Source organism: Nyctereutes procyonoides, unplaced genomic scaffold (genome assembly GCF_905146905.1).
Source record: "Nyctereutes procyonoides isolate TBG_1078 unplaced genomic scaffold, NYPRO_anot_genome, whole genome shotgun sequence".
NCBI classification, from domain to species: Eukaryota; Metazoa; Chordata; class Mammalia; order Carnivora; family Canidae; genus Nyctereutes; species Nyctereutes procyonoides.
The window spans coordinates 63,217,140-63,241,174 of NW_026575052.1; the positions used below are offsets into that span (position 1 = coordinate 63,217,140).

Genomic DNA, 24,035 nt, shown 5'->3' on the forward strand with positions numbered 1-24,035 from the left:
ATTTTGGACATGTTGAATTTGAGGCATTGTATCATTCAGGAGAACAAAGATGTCCAGCCCTTCCTGGGGTATGTGGGTCTGGATGCCAGAGAAGATACATTCTTAATAAATGCATGTCTGAAACAGCTCAGGCTGGGCCACAGAAAGATCCTTATTCTTGGGTTTTGGATCTATAAAGAAAGGTAATCTCCAACATGACACCATTTCCTCATAATGCAGGGTTACAGTAGTTTAATAAAAACATTACCCTTGCTCCAAGGCCACCCCCAGGAAAAAGGTCCACGTTTGCTCTTTCCTTAACTCATTTATATGTTGTGCTCTTACAGTCATTAGAATTTTTCATGAAGTTCATTTTTACCTCTGAAGTAACAACACCTGGCTTTGGGAGGAAGAGATCCAATAGAAGCATAGGGGCTTGAGTAAGTGTAGTTACTTGGCATTTGTATGCAGTAAATTTGAAACATTTTGTTTTCTATGTGTCTTACATAAAATTGGAAGTCCAAGGCAAATTATCACCAGGAAATGCTGTCTGTCTTGGCTTTACTGGGTAAAGATCCCTAAAGGACCTCTCCAGATGAGTGAAGTATGATCAAGAGTGTGTGTATATGTATGTTTATACAGACTATCAATTATTAAACATACAAGCCAAGTGCTCCTCCATTCAAAGATACAAAATTTAAAAATACCCCATAATTGATTGCTTTCTATATGTGAGGTGTTGTCTTAAAAATCCTTATATAAGTGACCTCTAATCTTAAAAACCACCCTCAATAGTGGATAGTACAGATGTACAACCTAAGAACTCTGAGGGCAGCCCCAGTAGCTCAATGGTTTAGCGCCACCTTCATCCAGGGGTGTGATCCTGGAGACCCGGGATTGAGTCCCATGTCAGGCTCCCTGCATGGAGCCTCCTTTTCCCTCTGCCTGTGTCTCTGTCTCTCTCTCTCTCTGTGTCTCTCATGAATAAATAAAATTTTTTTTTAAAAAAAGAAAGAACTCTGAGAAAGTCTGGCCACTCTGCCAAGATCACACAATTAGTAAAGGGCGAGGCTCTCAGTTTTGGGAACCCTGTGACTGCAAACCCTACCCTTTCCACCCCACTTTGCTGCTTTAGGTAGCACCTAAATTGTCTTCATTTCTTGTTTTGTAGCTAAATGAGTGCCCTGTTACGTCATTACTGTTCTGTTTATGTAAACCCGTATCCCTAACTTCTCCTGTCTTACCAAGCAAAGTATTTTATATTTTGTTGTTTTCCTTACCTTGCCTAACTCTGTGATGGGCTCGTGGCAGTCTGTGAAAATATGAACAAGAACTGAGCCTGGTCTCACAGCCTGAGTGTTTCTGAAATCAGGATTTGATAAAGGTCTAGATAGCATAGTTAAAAAGGTCTGTATCTTTTCTTTTTCTTTTTCTTTTTTTTTTAAGATTCTATTTATTTATTCATGAGAGAGGCAAAGACACAGGCAGAAGGAGAAGCAGACTCCCCACCGGGAGCCCGGTATGGGACTTGATCCCTGGACCCCAGGATCACTACCTGAACCGAAGGTAGACACTCAACTGATGAGCAACCCAGGCATCCAAAAAAAAGTGCATTTCTTTTCTTTCAACTCAACTGGCAGTTAGAAAACAGGAGCCACATGCACTCCTGGATGCCTGAGGGTACACAACCAGCACTAGAAATCATTAGCTATTCCTCTTGGTCAAGAGTCTTCTATATACCCTTTCATGAGAAGTCCTGGTGACAAGCTGGTTACATCCCTTTGCTCAGGGACAGGCTGCCGTGTGGAAGCTCCCCCAGGGACCAAAGGTGATGAAGCAGGACAGAAGATACTGGGTCCTTGGACATGGGTCCTGCTCTGTGGTTGACTATATGTCCCTGAACAGAAGATTAAAGATGAACACTACCTCCCTTGCCTTGGCTTCTCTCTTCCTACATGACAAGGGTGATAACCCCCATTCTCTATGTCTCACCAGCAACTCAGGATCATAACATGAATTAACGAATAAAAAAATTCATTGGAGTAAAGACAGTATGGACATGAGACCTGAAGATCATTATATATTGTGAGACAATGGAAATCACCCTGAATGGCTGCTGATGTCACTGGAAAAGGTGCTGTTGCTTTTAATTCAGGGAGTTCCAAGAAAAGAGTGCTGGTTCTCAGTTCCTGCCCTTAAAGCAGTTGCCATATCTCACCTTTCGTGTCCTCCTTTTACACAAATGTTTGACTCTGATTCTGAAAATTGTCGTCAAGTCGGCAACAGTATAAAATGCCCAGTTGGAATTGACACTTTCATCATAGGTTCCAATTAGTGTCATCCTCCCTTACAGTGGAGGGTGAGATGGGCGGCTCATAAGGAATGCAGGGGTGCTCTTCCTGTGAGCCATGGTGTCCCGGCCATATCGCTTCACCTCGAAAAACCGAGATGAATGGGATGTCTGGTGCTTCTCCTAAGAGGCCAGCAGCTTGCAGATCTAAGACCCGTGCAACACTGGTGTGTGTGCCCACGGGCAGAAAATAAGTCTGTGTGTTTTGAATGAAAGTATATGCCAGCACATGCGACAATGTTTTATGTATGACGCTGTAGACTGTCAGTCTTTCTTAAATTGGTAAGCAATGAATAAAAGAAATGGTAACTGCATACATCTGGATTTATTAAAAGCCCACAATCTATCAAACATCCATCTGGAGATTCTAATGGTTAAATAAAGGTTACTATGGATTTTTTTTGTGCCTATGCCCAGATAACTCTCCCCTTAGTATTGCCAGGTTCCACAACCCCAATGCATATAATTCATGTTTCTAAATGACTAGTTGTGAACAGAACACATTCTATAAACTTAGTTCCCATAAAGGCCAAAATATTTTCAACAAAACCTAAAATCATATTCAACATAAGCCTTTTAACATTTGCCGTAACTGTCAGTCCCATGCTCTAAAGCTATTGGATAGGAGGGAGCATGCGATGGGCACTTACTGCAGATTAGTTGATGGCTCTGATATTGAGCACAAGAGATATGTCTCAAAGACCTACATAGGAATTGGAGCCTTTTTTTTTTTTCCCATCAGTACTCAGATGGCAGAAAGAATGTCACTCATCACCAGTCAGGAAATCATGCCCATCTGGATTCTAGACAGACCCTCATGTTTTAAACCTTCAACTGTGCTTTCCTTAAATTTAAAAATCACCGAGTAGTCAGTTTACCAACCAGAAAAAGTTATTCAAATTCAACCCCATTCCCCTTAAGAAGATGCAGCAGGTTGCTTATCTGTCGAGACAGCTTTTGGTGAAGCTATTTGCCTTTATGGCTATTGGAACACACCTTCAACTACGATGTCTAAGTAGATTCCGCAGCTCACAGAGGGGACTGTCATGATTCAAACAGGGGCTTCTGGGTTTCTGAGACCTGCAAAGCATTCCACCCCAGTGGGGGTGTAGGCATTTTGTTCCCACATGAATGAGCCCAACATCCCAGGGAGGCAGCTAGCTCTGCATCCCCAAAAGTGCGTTAGTCACTCCATGGAAAGACAAACCCTTGTTATTTTACAGGATCATCTCTGCCTAAGGTTACCGCAAAGTAAGCATGTTTCAAAAATTAACAGAGTAATTTTGAGCCAAAATCTGTAGTAGTAAAAAAAAAAAAATCCAAAATGATCACAAGGTATGTGAAACAGCAACAACACAACAGGGGGATCTTGGGGGCATCATTTAAACCCACCAGGCATCAAAGCTCCTTAACATCGTCAGCGCCTTCTTTGAAGACACAGTCACCCCACAGAGGAAATTTGCAGCTGTGCTGCACGAATGCATCTGTTTGCAGCCCCTGCTTTTCTCTCCAGGCACTCACATCTTCCATCCCGATTCCCAAACACAGTCCCTACCCCAACCTCTCCCCTCCTAGCTCATCTCTCACAGCACCCCCACATGCGCAGCTGGCAAAAATTTGTTTCAAACATCTCATCATTACCCATTAAGAAGAAAAAAATATACACATGACATAGTACTCTACTGTCCCAGGAATTCGCATTTTTCAGGAAAACAGGGCTCCCCGAAGGGATGCTGCGTACAATGCAAACAAACATCTCCTTTCCTTTGGAGCAATCGCTCCATGCCAAACAAGCAGCCCGCCACGTCGCTTACCCTCTCCACGCTGCGTCTTCTCAGAGATCCATACGGAATTTTCAGTAAAAGTCTTTGAGATCTATTCGGAGCCACTGCAGCCTGAACCACCATGGTGTAGAGCCGCGTGTGTGCGTTCCTCTGTGTCTGTGTGTGTGTGTGTGTGTGTGTGTGTGTGTGTGCGCGCGTGTGTTCCCAGCAAAGTGCGAGACAAGGCTTCCTCAAAACTAAGTTATGGTCTCCTGGAGGTTTCCCAAATATCAAATAACTGAACGAGTTTTTTCTTTGGACCATATGAGTCAAGATGTGGTTCCTGGGGGGGGGGTTAGGGGGAGGCGGGGGCAGGGGGATGGCTTTAGCCGCCCCTGGTCTGTCCCTGCCTGTCAGTCCCTCGGCTGAGACGGCATGTCCCAGAAGTTGGCAAGCGACGCCTCTGGGGAGAGTGATCCAGAAATGTCAACTTTGCTTCTCGTGGCTACAGACAGTAACCAGGTCAGTTGTCTACTCAGAGCTCTACCAGTCCTATTATTCATCACATCACATGACTCCAGAGCCCCTGGGCCGTACAGTAGGTCACATGCTCACCTTTTAAAAAAGACTATTTGGAATATCACCATCTGGTGCGGAGATTAATGTGAAACCCTGCATTCTGATTTCTCCCTCTTCCGAACACGGGAAAAATATTTGCAGACCAGTGACATCACGCACTGGGGACTGGGAGGGACCGCTGCTCACGGTCATAAATTACACGGGTGACCCTGAGCATCGGATGCACATATCTGGTTTTTCTCTCCCTCTTTCCAATGCATAGCAAATAAATGTAGGAGTGCAGCTAATTATATATGTGAATGTAGTCCACAAAGATAGAGCGTGAGAGAAGGGGAAGAAAATGTTGGTGTCACATGGTTCAGATGCACCGAATATACCGGACAGACTCGCATTTGGCATCTCTTCATTTCAATGTTTGTGTTATAGAACATTTATTTTTACGTGTGCCGGTAAACATGAAGAAGTTTTGCTTGATTTTGCAAGGCTCTGATGAGGACTAAGTTCAGATGCATCCATCACGTTTGCCTATTCTTTTCTAATAAATAGTATGTGATTCCACATCAGACAATCTTCTGAGGGATGGTACACGTGGTCTAAAATTTTAACTTTTCTATAATATCTTGTAATTGATATATTCCTCCCCTATGTGCCCTCCCCCTCTAATCTGTTTATTTCTATAGCAGAGAAAATTATATAAAGGAAAAACAAGGGGCTTCTAGAATCGGAGTTTTCTTCTTTTTCATGTTTGTAATGTATTTCTACATCCACTGCTCTGGGTTTTAGGAAGGGGATGCCATTTCCGTTGTAGTAATCGTGCTTTGGTGTTAGCCTGATATCACTTTTATGCTTTGGGATCCGGCTTTTATTTACTCTCTGCAGACCAGTTTATTGCAAACCGTGGAAAAGAAAGTTCTGTTTATTCAAAGACTCCAATAGGAAGTGGGATGGGGTGCGAGGGAAAGAAGTGGAGGTTTGCTCTGCTGGAAAATGAACCAGGAAAGCCTCTCGGAAGGGGGGTGCTGGTGGGGGCTGGGTGGGAAGGATGGAAACGTGGGCCTGGTCACTCAGTGCAGACACACATTAAGAGGCAGTTAAAGAAAGCATCAAGTTGATGTGGGAAATTCCAAATATACAACAATCGGGCTTTGTTCGTAATTGGTTCCATATGTGCATCGGGGGAGCCAGTGAGAGGGTGAGAGAGAAGGCCAGCAACAAGGAGAGACGGGAAGTTGCTCAGCCTGACTTGCGGAGCGTCTCTGGCTAGGTGGCTGAGGTTTATATACCTTTTTTCCCTCTTTCTTGCTTCCTTTCTGCACTGCCTGGTTTCAAGCTATTTTGGGGTAGAAACAAATCTGGAATGATTCCCAACTATTTGACCAAATGCATAGAACTTCCTTGATAAAATCCCACTTGACCACGTAGCAGTTTTGAACAAAGGACAGGCACATTTTCAAAATACTGATCTGTCGAGTCCTGGGGCTTCTTCCTTCCAGAGCAGTTTGAGAGGGGGCGCTGGACCAGATCAGCTGAGAAGTCACTGTCTCTCTCCTGACCTGGGCCAGGGCAAAGCCCCTGGGAACTGAATTTATTTATATTAGACTAAATGCAACTTCCTGTTTCCCAGGGGTATTAAAGAGTGTTTCACTGAAGAGCTTAAGGCCTCATGGCATAGTTCAGATCATAAAGGACACTTTGATGAACTAAGTGCAAATAAAACAAAAACATATGCATTTGATTAAGGTTAAAATACATATAGAAGAGAATGTTAATGGAAACAAAAATAACCCTGAGTCAGACTCGCACACATTTAAGCCCCATATACTCTACCCCCCGGGAGGGTGAGGAGTGGGATCATTTCTCATATCAGCACCAGTGCCTTCTCCCAGCTAATGGGGAGGAGGAGGTTGGCTCTGGAGCCTTCCCCAGCCCCCACAGAGTAGCTGGCAGCCTCCTCAGACAGATCTGAAGGCTCTCTCGAAGGTCAGCTTGTCCAAAACTGTCCTTTTGATTGTTTTGCTGTGGGTGTTTAAGATTTACACATTTAAAATTAGTTATTGAGACTAAAGCATTTAATTTCAGAAGGCCATTGTTATAATACAAATGTGTTTCCCAGGAAGGGATATGCACTCATACCTTTGCAGATATGGCCAGTTTAGGAGAGGTGAGAGAAACTAACGTTCACTGAGAACCTAGCAGTTGCCAGGCAGCGGGCTAGAAGGTGACCCAAGGCTATCTCAATGGCAGAAATGAGCTTCATGGTCCATATTTTACAGGTGGCTCAGAAAGGTTTAATAATTTGGCCAAGGTAACACAGCTAGAACTGTCAGATCTAAGATGAAACCCAGGTCAAGGTGTTTGATTTCAGGGTCTGACCTGGTCCATTATACTCTCACATGATACAGAGGACTATATCAGATTACAGCAGGTTAGAAATCCAGAAAGGACATCTATCCATGAGACCTAACAGAGAAAGGGAAAAAGTCCCTGTCTTTGCAAGAGAGAGAATTTAAGTACAGGAAATGGCATCGGAAGGAGCAGTTCTAGAGTCTCTGAACTGCTGCTCTAATGTCCCCTGCTAAGAAGCATGAGTGACAGAAGAGAAAGAAGCCCACAGGAGCGGGGCAGGCAGCACAGTCCCTGGCCTGAGGGGTAAAGGGAGGAGCCAGATTACTAAGTGACTAGGGCCAGGGTCGCTTAGGAGAGGCTGGAACCCTGTGGACCCACTGGGTGAGACCCCATCACAGCCAGAGCCACGGGCCAAGGCCGAGTGCAGGGTGGTGGGGAGGGCCTCACTCCCCCCTTGCGACTCCCCTCCAGTCTCAGCATCCTCTGTGCACTGATGCCAGCCAGCTGACATGGAGCCCTGGAAACAGCCGTAGGGGTGGGGGAGCGAGAGAGAAGGAAGGATGCTGAGGGTAAATGCCCAGGATCAGCACTGTGACCAGAGACGTGGGAAGAAAGGACAGGGAGATGGTGAATAAGGAGTAGCTAAAAGAAAACAGAAAAGCCTAAGGGGAAAACCCTCGGAACAGAGTATTACTTAGAGCAAGCACGTTTTTGCCAGGATGGTTCCCCAGGCACCCAGGGCACAGTGTAGTGGCCCATGGAACAGATGGGGTGCTTGCTGCGGGGATGCAGTGTGAGCGAGCCCCCGGGAGATGGGGTGCAGAAGACCCACCTCTGCTCTTCAGCCTTGGAAGCGGCTGCTTTTGATGGCGCTTAAAGCAGAGCATTCAAGGCTGGTGGAGCCTTTGGTTTGTTGATTTTGAACACCTCCTTCCCATCTCAGTGAACATGTACATTCAAACTCCGGAGTGAACATGCATAGGCATCTATTGAACCATATTTCAGGAAAATCAATGGTCTTGATACACCAGATGTATCAAATCAAATGGGTGTTCGTGGTCACAAATAGCAGGAGGTGGAAGAGGGGGTGGCAGGGGTAAGGACCCAGCAGAGAGAAAGCATTTGACAACAGCAGAGCTAGTGGGAGGCAGCCGCAGGACAGGGGAGAGGCTGCCCGCTGAGTGTGTGTGCAAGGGGGCCACGGCTGTGGATGAGGCCAGGGACCATGCTGACGCATGCTCAGAAGCCAGGGGGAGAGTGTGGGGTGGGCATTCCTGATAGGATCCTGAGAACTGACACAGAAACGGGGACTGGTCACTGCAACCTCTTGTCCACACTGTGCCTGGCCTACCAGCCTCAAGTGTTCACCCCAACTGCAGCCCAGTGCCCGAAATGACCACTGGTGAGGCTCATCCCTTCAGCCCCCCGAAGTTCCTCATGTATGCCTATCTCACCTCAGACCTGTAATCACTGGTATTAGGTAAACTGATCTGGATGGCTTTATTTTGTTCATTTGCCAGAGAGAAGGGACCACAGGACAGAGAGGTGTGGGCCAGGTTTTGGGGGTAACAGGTCACACAGTATAGAGGGGTGCCATAATGAAGCTCCTGGCCAAAAGGCGGCCTGGGACCACTGTGAGCCAGGGATCAAGGGCAAAGGGCAGGGAGCCAAGCAGTGCTGGGTGGGTGAGTTGAAGCACCCTTCTGGAAAATAAGGACAGAATCATTTTGAGAGATGTTACCCTTGTCTTTTCTTGTTCTTTCTTTGGTAAAAGGTGAAATATGGCTTATGTTAAGGACACAGACACAAAACTGACGTATAAATGCCTCTTCTAACATCCATCTCAAGCCATTATTTGTTGAAAATTTAGCATCATGTTAAAAGAGGACTCTTGGTTTCAGTGGAAGTCTGAAGACCACAGGCATCAATCATTCCCTCTTTTTCCACATCTGCATGAAGTGTGCAAAGGAAAGTCTGAGACCAGATTTGAGGCCCCGTGGTGACCCGGCCTTGCAGACCATCAGCAAAGGAGTCAGAAGAACAAGGACGGTGGGAGCCTGCTGCTCCTCCAAGCCCCCTTGACACCTCAGGCCCAGTGAGGAGCTCTGAGGAGCCTGTTGGGAGGGGTTCAGTGAGCTTTTTAGGGGAAATGGGCTGGCAGAAGTGTGGATGGCAGCCAAGGGAAGGGAAGAGTGGTGTATGGGAAGTAACTTCAATCCCATCATCTTGGGTCAGATGTGGGTGCCTTAGAGAGGTGGTCTTGGCCTGTCTTAGATGCTCAGGGTGTTGTACAAAGGGCCAGGGAACCCAAGGAGAAAGGGGCCCGGGCTATGGGGCCCAGAGCAACAGGGGTTCTTAAATGACTGAGTAGAAGAAAGACCTCCCTTGTGCCAGGGGACTGCAGTGGGAAGGGAGCAGGGTCTTCAAAGAACCCACGAGGCACTCAGCTCCACTTGAACCAGAGCTGGGTTTAGATGCCATCAGTCCCATGGAGAAACCAGATGTGCTGCAGGCAGCCTGGTGAGTAGGGTCCGTGAAGAAGGACGTTGGAGAAGGAACCCCTGACGCACACCTGCCTTCCCCACGTACCCCTGAGCTGAGGGATGGAAGACAGGCTTTGAATGAAGCTTGCGGTGTTTAACTGTTGTCCTGTAAATGGGAGATGGGAAGATAAATGGGATGAGATTGAACCAGAGACACACACAAAGAACTCCTCAGCAATCTGGAACATTCCTGGAGTAGGGGTGAGGGAAGTTGGGAAGGGAAGCCCTGGATTTCTTTAAAGGCCCCATCACCGTTCCCATTAGCTCCTAACTCCGCTAACCTGGGTCATTCCTGTCCTGTTTTATCTAAGTAAGCTCTGACTGAGGTTATGCAAACAGAAATGCTGCCTGCATCCATAGTTTTATATTTGAAAAGTAGCTGGAACTTAGGCCGAACATGAAACCCAATACCCCCAAGGGCAGGAGCAAGATACCAAGCAACACAGTTATCATCAGACCTCACGTGCCCAAGGTCTGCGAGATTATTTGCATTTCCCCCAGGCAGGATAGTTGAGGGTTCTCTTGGTTTTCACAGAAGTTTGCACTAACTGAGTGCGTTGTTGGCATTGTCCATCTTTGGATGGGCTTTCCCTCCTTCTATGGCATTTGGAAGAAACTGTAGGTATGACTGTAGCTAGGATGCATAGGCAGATAAAATTTTCCTTCCTTTCCCTCCTTCCCTCCCCCCTTCTTTCCTCCTTTCCTTCCTTCAGTCCCTCTTTCCTTCCTTTCTCCCTTCTTTTCTTCCTTCCTCTCTCAAGCTTCTCTTGTCTACTTGGGTGACATTCTGGGCTTTATTTAATAGTTCTCCTCCATGACCAGCCAGGCAAAGAAAATAAAAGATGTTGGAACTGAATTCTTCAACTTGGCTCCTAATTATTGTTGCTGGTAGAGGTCTGGTGGACTGAGATGAGTCTACTACTCCCGGATATTACATTGTCTGTGCTCTACTTGTATGCCATACCAAGCTCTATTCTATGGGCCTTGCCTTTGTCTAAACCGATTTTTAAAATATCCTTTAAAAAAAAGTCCTTTTATTACACTGCACGATCCATTCAATAGTTATTTAATTCAGTGTCTAATAGAATAATGGTAACCCCCTGACATGGTGCAGTGTGTTGCAGACACTATTCTAAAAAGGCTTTTTAATATATTAATTCTTTAATTCTCATAACACCTTATCAAATAGGCATATCCCTTTTTCCTCGAGGAAGAAGGAGACACTGAGGCACGGAGAAATGATGTAATCTGCCCAGGGTCACACTGCGAGAGACTTTGGTGTCCATTAACTGCTGGACTCTGCTAGATGGCTGCTATGTATCTGGTGCTGGGCCGTGAATTGAGGATGTAAGGGAATTTCTGCTTTTTGGAAGGGTTTGTTTTTGTTCCTCCAACTTATTTCATCGTGGGATAAGGTATCTGTAGTAAAGCACAAGAACCTTATACCTGATTTATACCTGGAAGGTTCCTGAACAACTACCCAACAGGATGAAATGAAATTTGTCAAAGTTCTTTGTAAATGGTACACACACACATACACACACACTCATTTCTGCACACTATTTTCCTATTGTTGCCTCAGCATAAGAGCCTTCCTGGATTTCACCATCCATCTCTCTGCCTCTTCATACATATTCTCCCATAACATCCATCTGTATTCCTTAAAGGTCATCCAACTTAGCCATACCCACCCGGTGGTAAAGAGGCTTCTTCTTGGACCTTTGAAATCACTCTGTTCAGTAGTGTCATTGGAGTAACCAGGAGTAGAGAATTAGTTAGCCCAAAATAAGACCCCCATCCCCATCAACTCAACAATACACATCCCACTACCAAGGAAACCAGACCTTACATTCTTCCAGGGTAAGGAAAAAATTGTCACAACATTTGGGGCACGGAAACCTCATGTGTTAATCGGGGATCCCAGAACCTCATTCAATCTTTATGGCAATGATCAAGCAGTAGAGAATGTCAGGTATAAAATATTAATGGCCCGTGTGGAGGATTGGTCTATATTGTCTTAGGATTCCTTACTTCATGGACATCAAAATCCAGCTCATCAGCATGCTGGCAGGATTATTCAACTCTTTACCCAGAGAAGGAGGGAATGGGTAGAGATCCTGCTTGCAAGCAGCAGACAGATTTTATTCCTCCATATGAGGGTCCTTCACATCTGCCCTGGATGTGATTTGCCCCCATCAGAGCTCCACTCGCCCTGCCCAGCGTCAGGCTAAGTCAGCCAATCAATGGCTGCACCGTAGGATAATGGCTATTCTGCATGGTGGTAATGGCTTATTGCACGTGCTATTAGAAGTGATGTCATGTCCAGGTCTTGAGGAATCGATAAGATTGCCAGGATGCCTGTGTGATTAATCAGGTAATAAGCTGACCTGTGTGGGGCTAGCTATGTAGATTGGCTTTCGAGACCATTTTGCAAAGCTCTCTTTCATGGGCTATCCATCCATGTGGATGGATTTTGATAACTAGCATTGATTTGCCATTTTTATGAAGTGCAGTTTGCACAGGGTAAACTGTGTAATTGCACCCAGAATGACAAAATAAATAAGGTTCTTATCTATGGTATTGACGACCTAGGATTAGCTGAATATATATATAGTACACCTCCAAACAGAGTCAATGGATGTTGACTTTTGATTTTTACTAGGCTCAGCTCTCAAATTTCAGGTGTCTTAGATAAGCATTGGGTGGCAAATGATCAACTTTTAAATCTGCTTCTAATTTCCATGCTTCCTTTTTCCAGGGGGAGAGGTTTAATGTAATTTCCTTCAATAGGAGAATGATTGTCTTGGTTTAAATAATCTCTCCGGTGCTGCAAAGGAGGGTGGCTTTCTTTGGGGCCATCAGATTGCTTTCTGTCCTGTGCCCAGGATCATGTCACTCCCAGGGGCAAGTGCTCATTAGCCCAGGGGTCTCTGGGATAAGTCATGTGGCCTGTATTTTCCCGAGGTGAGGAAGGAAAGCACTTGATCTGTTAAAAAGATAAGTACTGAAAAATCTCACATCATGGGAATACGGTTTATCTTGAGTGTGCCTTAGAGGACTCCCAACATCCCATAAGTCAAAATGAGAAAGGGTCACCCATCAAATTGTAATCCATGGGTTACCCAATGAGACACCAGTGAGAATGGTGAAAATTAACAAGACAGGAAATAATAAATGTTGGAGAGGATGTGGAGAAAGGGGAACCTTCTTGCACTGTTGGTGGGAAAATGAACCGGTGCAGCCACTCTGGAAAACTGTGTGGAGGTTCCTCAAAGAGTTAAAAATAGAGCTATTTTATGACCCAGCAATTGCACTGCTGGGGATTTACCCCAAAGATACAGATGCAGTGAAAAGCTTGGACACCTGCACCTCAATGTTTCTAGCAGCCATGTCCACAATAGCTAAACTATGGAAGGAGCTTCGATGTCCATCGAAAGACAAATGGATAAAGAAGATGTGGTCTATATATACAATGGAATATTACTCAGCCATTAGAAATGACGAACACCCAACATTTACTTCTACATAGATGGAACTGGAGGGTATTATGCTAAGTGAAGTAAGTCAATCAGAGAAGGACAATCATTATATTGTTTCACTCATATGGGGAATATAAGAAATAGTGAAAGAGATTAAAGGGGAAAGGAGAGAAAATGGGTGGGAAAAATTAGAGAGGGTGACAAAACATGAGAGACTCCTAATTTTGGGAAACAAACAAGGGGTAGTGGAAGGGGAGGTGGGCGGGAGGATGGGGTGATTGGGTGACAGGCATTGAGGGGGCACATGACAGGATGAGCACTGGGTATTATACTATACGTTGGCAAACTGAACTTCAACAAATTTATATATATATATATATATATATACATATATATATATATACATATATATATACTATATATATATATATATATATGAGAGAGAGAGAGAGAGAGAGAGAAACGGTCATCTAGTAGAAGATCAAGCCAGAATGGGCAAAATATGTACAATGGACACATACTGAGATGTAAATGAGGATGCTTAGGGGACTGTTACTGTCTGCATGGGGTACTCCACTCCATTTGAATTTTTTTTTAAAGATTTTATTTATTTATTCATGAGAGACAGACAGAGAGAGAGAGAGGCAGAGACATAGGCAGTGGGAGAAGCAGTCTCCTTGAGGGGAGTCCAATGTGGAACTCCATCCTGGGACTCCCAGACCACATCTTGAGCTGAATCAACCACTGAGCCACCCAAGCATCCCCACTCTGTTTGAATTTTAAACTTTAAGTATGAATGCAGATAATAGACTTGTTGAGAAAATTAAGTGAGACAGTGGAATCACATGTGTAGGAATAAAGGCAGTAAGAAATGCCATTAGAGCCAGATTCTGACATGTATACTACAGAAAAATATATTTTAGGCCTTATTCTGTGAGCAACAGGGAATCATTACTAGTCACTTTTTGCAAGGAAGTGATAGCATCTAACCTGAATTTTTTGAGCTTGAGTAATAAAGGCTGAGTGTTAGAATGGAGAACCCAGGTGTATCAGAAACCAGGAGAGCAGCTGCAAGGTTACTGCAATTGTCCAAATGAGAGGTGATTATGCCCAGAGCTGGGGCAGTGGTGAAAGGCTGGATATAAGATGTTGGGGAACAGTAAATGGTAGAGGGAGGTGTACAGTGATCCTCTATCATGAGTAGAGAAGGATGGTCCTATTAGCCAAGTACCCAGGAGGAAGGGCAGGTTCGGGGAGAGGATAATGAGTACCTCTGGACATACAGAGCTCCCAGGGCCCATTTTGACCTGGAACTTAAGAGGGGAGTCAAGTCTGGAAATGCAGCTTTGGATTTCAACCACAGACAAGTAACCACTAGTCAAGTTACTAGTTAAGTGTGAAGGCAGACATTCAAGAAAGCAAAAATTTATTTCTCATGCATTTCTTCTCCGGAGTTTACTGGAAGAGTCTCCAGTAAAAGAAAGTTAAACCTACAAAGGCAGGGAGGGGGGGTGCTGGGGGATTTGAATTCTAAGAAAAAGAGAATGAATCCTAAGAGAGCTGAAAAGAGAGTTCTCAGAATTAAGAAGAGAGGAGCCCCAAGGACACAGTCATGCAAGGGACTTGGAGAGGAGCTGGCCCAGGGGATGTAGGAGCCGGGAGGGAGCCAGGAAGGAGGGAGTCTCAGTAACTGGGGGGAAAAATGCATGGATTGAGTATCTAATGAGTGTGCCAAATTGAGAGGAGATACAAAGCTCTACTAAAGTTCTTAGAAAAAAATGATTGATAGGTACACAGAATATCAAGCCCACAATGAAACCAGGCAATTACTACCACCTGGAAAAACATAAGGTTGTAAAATCCAGGATATGCAATCATAATATACACCATTTCTCCACTATAAACAGTATATTTCTAGTCATAATAAAACTGAATTTTGATTTAAACTGTGATATAGATATACTGGTAAAGATAGAGGGAGAGAGATAAGTGAGCCCTTATAGCGATGTGGAGTAAGGCTTTAAGTAAGTCAGAGCCTCAGCTTTTAAGGGAGGTCCCTGGGGAGAGGACGCAGCTCAGGAGAAAGGGTTGGAAGCCTGGCATTTTTCTTTAGAAGCCTTGTAGTACTCTTCAGCTTTCCAGTGTTATGAACATTGCCTTGGACATGTACTATTTTGCTAAAAATGAGAACTGTAAACAGAGGAGCAACAGAGCCAGCAGATGAGGGCTGGGAGCAGTGTGTGGCGTTCAAGGGTCACTGGTGGCCTTGAGAAAGGTGCACAGCGTGCTGACAACAGAAGCCAGACCGCAGGAGGGAGAGCTGGAGCCGCTGGGCCTCATTCTGAATGGGCAGATTTGAGTCTAGATATGGGGTCATTCAATCTGACAGGTAATGTTTCAGGAGCTCTGCTTGATTTTCTGTTTTCCTTTCCTTCAGTGTATGTTTCAGGGCTCTTAGTCTATGGATCTGCTATTGAGAAGCCTCTAAGCTATACCTGGAAAGGAAGAACTTTAAATCCTTTGAAACAAGAGGAGGACAAAAGGAAGCAGGACAAATACATCAGCAAGAACATTGCCGACAATTCTGGATAGTTCTGAAGAGCCATTCATGTACTTTCGGCTGGATCTTCTGTGCTCTTCACTTTAGTGTGATATAGTGTGTGTGCTTGCATGAATACACTCATGTACACACATATGTGTGTTATTTGCTCTCATGAACCCAGTGGCATTGCAGTGGCTACAGCAGCCCCAGAGTGGTGACAACTAATTATGAAACACCAGGTCTGATACGTTCCTTTTATTGCATCTTGCAGAAGCCTTGCATTCCCGCAAAATCCCCCAGTGGCCCTTGGTAATCCTGGAAAGGAAGTGTCAATCTGGAAACAGCTGTTCTTGAGATAGTGGGTTGACATCCTAATGAGCATGCTATGAGCAACAGAGGAAACCCAAGGCTAATGGGACTGTGATGCAAATATTTTTTCTAGACAATTAGACTTATACAAGAAAGCCTATATTCTCTAGCAAGGCTGAGAGGAGTCATTGACCTATAGTTGTCAAGTCCCCTAGCCCTGTGGGATGTTGGACATTTTCCTTGGCTCTCTCCTGGGAGATGGCTCTGGCAAGGGAGTCCAAAGTCACTTTTCTCAGAAGCCCCGCCAGGGAAACCCAGCTAGAGAGCAGAAGAAGCCAAGTACAGGTGTGTCCCCAGGGCTCCATGCCCGTGTAGGCTGCAGAGCTCAGGACCAGGTAGCTCCTGCATTTTGGGAGCAGGCAGGAAGAATGGCCCCAGATTGATGAAGTGAATGCTGTGCTTTGGCAGAACCAAAACCTCTGCTAATTCCAAGAAGAAGGTTGAGTAGGAGTAGAGAGAGAATGCTTAGGGGTAGAGAAACAGAAAGTGACTTATTGCAGTTCAGGGGTTGAAACCGATGCCTTTTCCAGGGAAAGGCAAAGGGAAAACGAGGACTAACTCATGACTACCTCCTTTGCAACAGGCATGGCCCTGGGCAGTTGCTCTAAATTACCTCTTTTAGATCTTCACTATGATCCTGTAAGCTGGGTAGCATTAGCTACACTTTATTGATAAGGAAATCAAAGCTCAGAGAGATTAAATGCTTGCTGACAGTCATGTGAGTAGGACGTTGTGCTGAACTGGGATGGAGACCCAAGCCCATGTGACTTTAAAGCCCATTTTCAATATTCTTTAGGGATGTGCACATGGAAACACATCAGAGCATTCTGTCCTCAACAAAGCCTGCCCTCAGAGGAAACTATTTTATGAAAGCCTAAACAATGGGGAAGGGAAGCCTTTCGGGGAGTGTCCTTGGGGGAGGAAAATACTCAACCTCAGCTGGCTCTACCTTTCCTTGTGGGGGAAGGGAAATGCCAATTCCATCCCCTCCACCTATCCTGTCTCACCTAAGGGAGAAAAGCACCCTGGGAAACTCTGGTGTAGTTCATATCCTAAGGGCACAGATTCACCAAAAGCTCAAGAACTAGCGTATGACTATACAATGCCTTTCCTCCTCCCATACCTTACTACCACATTCCTAAAGGCCTATTTCCCATAGCTCCTTTCATACAGTACATCATGTCCACTTTGAAATTACAAGGCATAATAAGAGGCAAAAAACACAGTTTGAAGAAACTGAACAAGCATCAGAATGAGTAAGACATGGCAGGATTGTTGGAATTATTAGACCAGGAACTAAAAACTTAACTAAGAGTTATATCCTAAGAGATTTAATGGAAAACGTTGGCAATATGGAAGAACAGATAGATGAATAAGGTAAACAGAAAGATGGAAATTCTAAGGATCAAAAAGAAACTCTAGAGATCAAGAATTATAAGAGAAGAGTGCCTTGACATGTTTATTAGTAGACTGGACACAGATGAAGAAAGAATTTCTGAGCTTGATGACATGCCAATAGAAACTCCTAAAATTGAAAAGGAAAAGGAAAAAAAGACTGAAAAAAGCAAAATAGAATACCCAAGTACTGCAAGACAACTATAAAATGTATAAATATGCATAATGGGAATAGAAGGAGAAGAAAGGAACAGGAGCAATATTTGAAGAAAAAGTGACTGAAAATTTCCCCAAGTTTACTGTCAAGCACAAAACCACAGATCCAGAAAGCTCAAAGAACACCAAACCAGATAAATGCCCCTCCCAAAACAAAAACAAAAACAATCCACAAAAATCCAAAACATAAAAACCCTCCATGATGCTTCTAGGCATATCATGGCCAAACTTCAAAAGATGGAAGATAAAGAAAAAGTTTTGAAAGAAACCAGGGGAAAAAACAACACCTTACCTATTATAAAGCAAAGGTAAGAATTATATTCAGTTTTCCCTCAGAAGCAAGTAGAAGGTACAGTGAAATATTTTTTTAAAAGTACACCAACCTGGGATTCTGTATGCTGGGAAATTATCCTTCAAAGTTGAAGGAAAAATAAAGATTTTATCAGACAAAAGAAAATTAAGGAAATTTGTTGCCAGGAGACCTGCCATGTGAGAAATGTTAAAACAAGTTCTTCAGAGAAAAGGAAAATTATATAGACTGGAAATTTGGATCTATGTAAAGAAAGGAAGAACATCAGAGAATGAATAAATGATAATAAAATAAAATTTTACTCATTCCTTTTTTTTAAGATTTTATTTATTTATTCATGAGAGATCGCTTCTCGGCCTTTTGGCTAAGATCAAGTGTATTTATTCATGAGAGACACAGAGAGAAAGAGAGGCAGAGACATGGGCAGAGGGAGAAGCAGGCTCCTCAAAGGGAGCCCGATGTGGGACTCGATCCTGGGTCTCTAGGGTCACGCCCTGGGCTGAAGGCAGCGCTAAACCGCTAAGCCACCGGACCACCCAATTTTACTCATTCTTAAGTGATGTAACAGTTAATATTTTGTTCAAAATTAGTAATAGTAACAATGTATTTGATTATGTATGTTCATGTACATATACATATACATACATGTATATGTAAGTATATATTAAGTATAAGTGTAAAAAAATGACAACAATGATACAGGGAACAGAGGGGAGGAAGAATTAGGAATATTTTGTGAGATAAGGTACTTGCACTTCCTATATGAGGTGGTATAGTGTTATTTGAAAGTGGACTTGGATTAGTTGTGAATGTATATTACAAACTCTAGGGAAACCACTAAAAAAGAAAAAAAATGTATAATTAATATACTAAGAAAGGAGAGATAATGGAATTATATAAAAGTACTCAATGAAAATCACAAAAGACAGAAAAGTGTAGAAGACAAAATAAGAACAGAGAACAAAGATAGCAAATAGGACATAGTAACAACTATAGTAAATGTTAATGTAACAATATCAACGGTCACTTTAAATGTCAATGATCTAAATAAACTATTAAAAGACAGAGATTGTCAGAGTGGATGAAAACACAGGACCCAACTACAGGTTTTCTATAAGAAATCCACAGACACATATAGATAGAAAGCAAAGAGATGGAGAAAGATATACCGTGGTAACAACACTAGTCAAAAGAAAGTGGGAGTAGCTATATTAATTTCAGACTCAGAAGACTTCAAGTAAAAGTACCAGGAATAAAACAGGCATTAAATAATGATAAATGGGTCAATTCTCCAAGAAGACATAACAATTCTTAACATATATGCCCCTAATAACAGAGTGTCAAAATATGTGAAGCAAAAACTGATTGAACTGCAAGAAGAAAAAGATAAATCCACTATTATAGGTGGACATGTCAATACCCCATTATCAGAAATGGATAGATCTAGCATGTATAAATTCAGTAAGGATATAGTTGAACTCCAAAACACCATCAATCAACTGGATAAGATATATGTCTATAGACTATTTCTCCCAACAACAGCAGAATACACATTCCTCTGAAGTTCATGTGGACCGTTCACCAAGATAAGCCATTTTCTTGGACATAAAACACACTTTAACAAATGTAAAAGATTAAAAAATCATACAATGTCTTCTCTCAGACCACAATGGAATTAAACTAGAAATCAATAACAAAAAAGAGGGCAGCCCCGGTGGCTTAGGTTTAGCGCCGCCTTCAGCCCAGGGCCTGATCCTGAAGACCGAGGATTGAGTCCCATGTCGGGCTCCCTGCATGGAGTTTGCTTCTCCCTCTGCCTGTGTCTCTGCCCCCGCTCCCCCCTCTGTGTGTGTGTGTCTCTCATGAATAAATAAATAAATAAAGTCTTAAAAAAAACAAAAAAGATACATAATATTTGGATATTAAACATTATAGTTCTATATAACACACAGATCAAAGAAAAAAAATCTAAAGAGAGGGGATACCTGGGTGGCTTAGTGCCTGCCTTCAGCCCAGGGCCTGATTCTGGAGTCCCGGGATTGAGTCCCACATCGGGCTCCCTTCATGGAGCCTGCTTCTCCCTCTGCCTGTTTCTCTGCCTCTCTCTCTCTCTCTCTCTCTGTATCTCTCATGGGTAAATAAATAAAATCTTAAAAAAAAAACTTAAAAAAAAAGAAAAAATCTACAGAGAAATTAAAAATTTTTGAACTAAATGAAACTGAAAATACAACTTATCAAGATTTATGGAGCACAGTGAAAAAAGTGCTTTGTGGGAAATTTATAGCATTGAATGCATAAATTAGAAAAGAAAGCAAGAAAGATCTAAAAATCAGTAATATAATAGCTTCCCATTAAGGAAAGTAGAAAAGAGAAGAGCAAATTAAATCTAAAGGAAATAGAAAAAAAAATTAGAGCAAAAATCAATAAAATTAAAAACAGGAAATCAATAGAGAAAATCAATCAAACCAAAAGCTGGTTCTTTGAAAAGATCAATAAAAGCAATAAGCATTTAGCCAGGATAAATTAAAAAAGAGAAGACACAAATTACTAACATCAGAAGTGAAAGAGGAGACATCCATTGAACATTAAAAGGATAATAAAGGAACACTATGGACAACTCTGTGCCCACAGATTTGATAACCTAGATGAAATGGATCCATTCTTTGAAAAACAATCTTCCAAAACTCACACAATAAGAAACAGAATCAATAACTGATAACCTTGCAAAACAGAAAGCACTAAGCCCAGATAGGTACACTAATAAATTCTATCAAACATTTATGGAAGGGGATCCTGGGTGGCTCAGTGGTTGACCATCTGCCTTTGGCTCAGGGCATGATCCTGGGATGGAGTCCCACATTGGGCTCCCTGCAGGGGGCCTGCTCCTCCCTCTGCCTATGTCTCTTCTTCTCTCTCTGTATCTCTCATCAATAAATAAATAAAGTTTAAAAAAAATTATGGAAGAAATTATATAAATCTTCTACAATATTTTCCAGAAGATAGAAGCAAATACTTCTTAATTAGTTTTATGAGGCCAGCATTACTCTAATATCAAAACCAGACAAACACCTTACTAGAAAACTACAGATTGACATATGTCATGAACACAGATTCAAGAATTCTCAACAAAATATTAGCAAATTGAGTGCAACAATGTATAAAAAGTATTATATACACCATGATCAACTGGGATTTATCCCAGGTATACAAGGCTGCTTCAACATTAAAAATTAACTAATGTAACAAAAATGCAATGTATAAAATGCTAAAGAAGAAAAATTACATAATCATATCAATAGATGCAGAGAAAACATTTGACAAAATCCAACTTCTGTTCAGGACAAAATCTCTCAATGAACTAGGAATAGAGGGGGATCTTTCCCAACTTGAGAAACAATACCCTCAAAAAGCCTTCAGATAACACTGTACTTTATGGTGGGAAACTTGAAGTTTTCCCACTAAGATCAGGAACAAGGCAATGTCTTTCTCATCACTGCTTTTCAATATCATAAGTCCTACCTAGTGCAATAAGACAAGAAAAAGAAATAAAATTGCAGACTGGGAAAGAACATAAAACATACAAAACTGTCTTTGTTCACAGATGATATGATTATTCATGAAGAAAAGCTGAAAGAAAAAATATTTCTGGAACTAATAAGTGATTATAGCAAGGTTACAGAATACAAGGTTAATATACAAAAGTTAATTGCTTTCTTATATACCAGCAATGAGCAAGTGGAACTGGAAATTAAAAATACATTCCCATTTACATTAGCACTCTCCAAAGAGAAACATTTAGGTATAGTTCTAATAAAATATGTACAAAATTTATATGAGGAAAATGAGACAACTTTGATGAAAGATACCAAAGAAGAACTAAATAATCAGAGAAATATTCCACGTCCACGGATAGGAAGACTTGATATTGTCTAAATGACAGGTTTCCCCAAATTGATCTATAGATTAACACAATCTCAATCAAAATGCCAGCGAGTTATTTTGCAGATATCAACAAACTGATTCTGAAATTTATATGGAGAGGCAAAAGATCCAGATTAATTGATTCAATATTGATGGAAAAAAAGTCGGAGAGCTGACACCATCCAACTTCAAGACTTACTAAAGCTACTTTAAGTAAGAGAGTATGGTATTGGTGTGAGAGTAGACAAATAGATCACTGAAACAGAATAGAGAGCCCAGAAATAGACCTACATAAATATAGTCATCTGATCTTTGGCAAAGGATCAAAGGTAGTACAATGGAGCAAAGACAATCTTTTCAACAAATGGTGCTGGAACAACTGAACATTCACATGCAAAAAAAAAAAAAAAGAATCTAGACACAGACTTTATACCCTTTACAAATATTAACACAAAATGGGGTGCAGACTTAAGTGTAAACTACAAAACTATAAAACTCCTAGAAGATAGTATAGCTATCTTGGATAGCTTGGATATGGTGATATCTTTTAAGATATAACACCAAGGCAAGATCCATGAAAGAAATGATTGATAAGGTGAGCTTCACTGAAATGAAAAACTGCTTTGGAAAAAACTGCCAAGCGAATGAGAAGAGCCATAGACTGGGAGAAAATATTTGTAAAAGATATACCTGACAAATGGCTGATATCCCAGATATACAAAGAACTCAAAACCCAACAAGAAGTAAATAAACAACCAGATGAAGAAGTGAACAAATGACCTTAACAGACACCTCACCAAAGAAGATATATAGCTGGAGAGCAGCCTGGGTGGCTCAGCAGTTTAGAGCTGCTGCCTTCAGCCCAGGGTGTGATCCTGGAGTCCTGGGATCGAGTCCCACGTCAGGCTCCTTGCATGGAGCCTGCTTCTCCCTCTGCCTGTGTCTCTGCTTCTCTCTCTCTCTCTGTGTCTCTCATGAGTAAATAAATAAAATCTTAAAAAAAACATATATAGATGGAAAGTAAACATGTAGAGTTGTTGAACATCATGAATCGTTAAGGAATTACAATTTAAGACAATAATGTGGTATCACTACACACTTGTTAGAATAGCCCAAATCCAAAACACTGAAAACACCAAATGATGGCAAGGATGTGGAGCTGCAGGAGCAGTGGTGGGAATGCAAAATGGCAATGACCAATTTGGAAAATAGTTTGGTATCTTGCAAAACTAAACATTTACCATACAATCCAGCAATTGAGCTCCTTGGTATTTACTTAAAAAAATTGAAATCTATGTCCACACAAAAACCTGCACATAGATGTTTATGATCGTTTACTCATAATTGCTAAAAGCATGGAAGCAACCAAGATGTTTTCAGTAGGCTAATGAATAAATAAACTTTGGCACATCTGAACAATGGCCTATTATCAAGCACTAAAAAGAAATATGAGCTATGAAGCTATGAAAAGACATGGAGGAAACTTACTTATTATTAAATGAAAGAAACCAATCTGAAAGGGCTACATACTGTATAAGTCTAATTACATGGTGTTCTGGCAAAGGCAAAATAATAAAGGAGACAGTAAAAAGATCAGTGGTCGCTAGACATTAGAGAGGGGGAAGGATGAAGAGGTAGAGAACAGTGGATTTTTAGGGCAGTGAGCCCATTTTACGTGATTCTATAACACAAATAGTGAACCCTAATGTAAACTACTGACTTTGAGTGATAATGATGTGTCGATATAGGCTCACTAATTACAGTAAATATATCATTCTAGTGTGGGATGTCCTTAGTGAGAGAGGCTGTGAGTGTGTGGGAATAGAAGTATATAGGAAATCTCTGTACTTTGCTCAATTTTGCTGTGAACCTGTAACTAGCCTAAAAATATTTTTTTTTAGTAATTAATAAAATAGAGTGTAAAGAGGTTGATCTGGAGATGATAAACTAGGATGAACTAGAGGAGAAATTGTGGATCCAGGAGAATAATGAGATAGTTGGTCCAAGTAGAGGGGTAACAAGGTCCTAAACTGGGGCGATGAAATTATAGGTTGTATTTACAGAAAAGGAGGGAAGTACGAGACTGCACTGACAGTGTATCTGGAAGTTCCCAAACAAGATGATAATGGTAAAAGTATTGGAAAATAGTTGGGGGGGGGGGAGGCGGAGGAGGGCAAATAAGGAGAGAAGAGGACTACATTAATGACTTTGTAGTATTTCTGTTTTTTAATTTTTTTTGAAGA

General features: G+C 42.2%; 1 protein-coding gene across 5 annotated transcripts in view; it reads right to left on the bottom strand.

Annotated features, from left to right (window-relative positions):
• The window catches only part of FRMD4A (FERM domain containing 4A), a 616,236-nt gene that overhangs the window by 314,156 nt on the left and 278,045 nt on the right, over positions 1-24,035 (bottom strand). Inside the window, exon 1 of one of the 5 annotated variants that reach the window (XM_055331819.1) lies at positions 4,144-4,264. The exons of 3 other annotated variants lie outside the window; for them this stretch is intronic. In XM_055331819.1, the coding sequence (XP_055187794.1) occupies positions 4,144-4,236 (93 nt within the window). In that variant the 5' untranslated portion in view covers positions 4,237-4,264. Of the gene's footprint in view, positions 1-4,143; positions 4,267-24,035 lie in introns of those variants that run through there. One more of the 5 variants, XM_055331825.1, reaches the window with a different exon arrangement.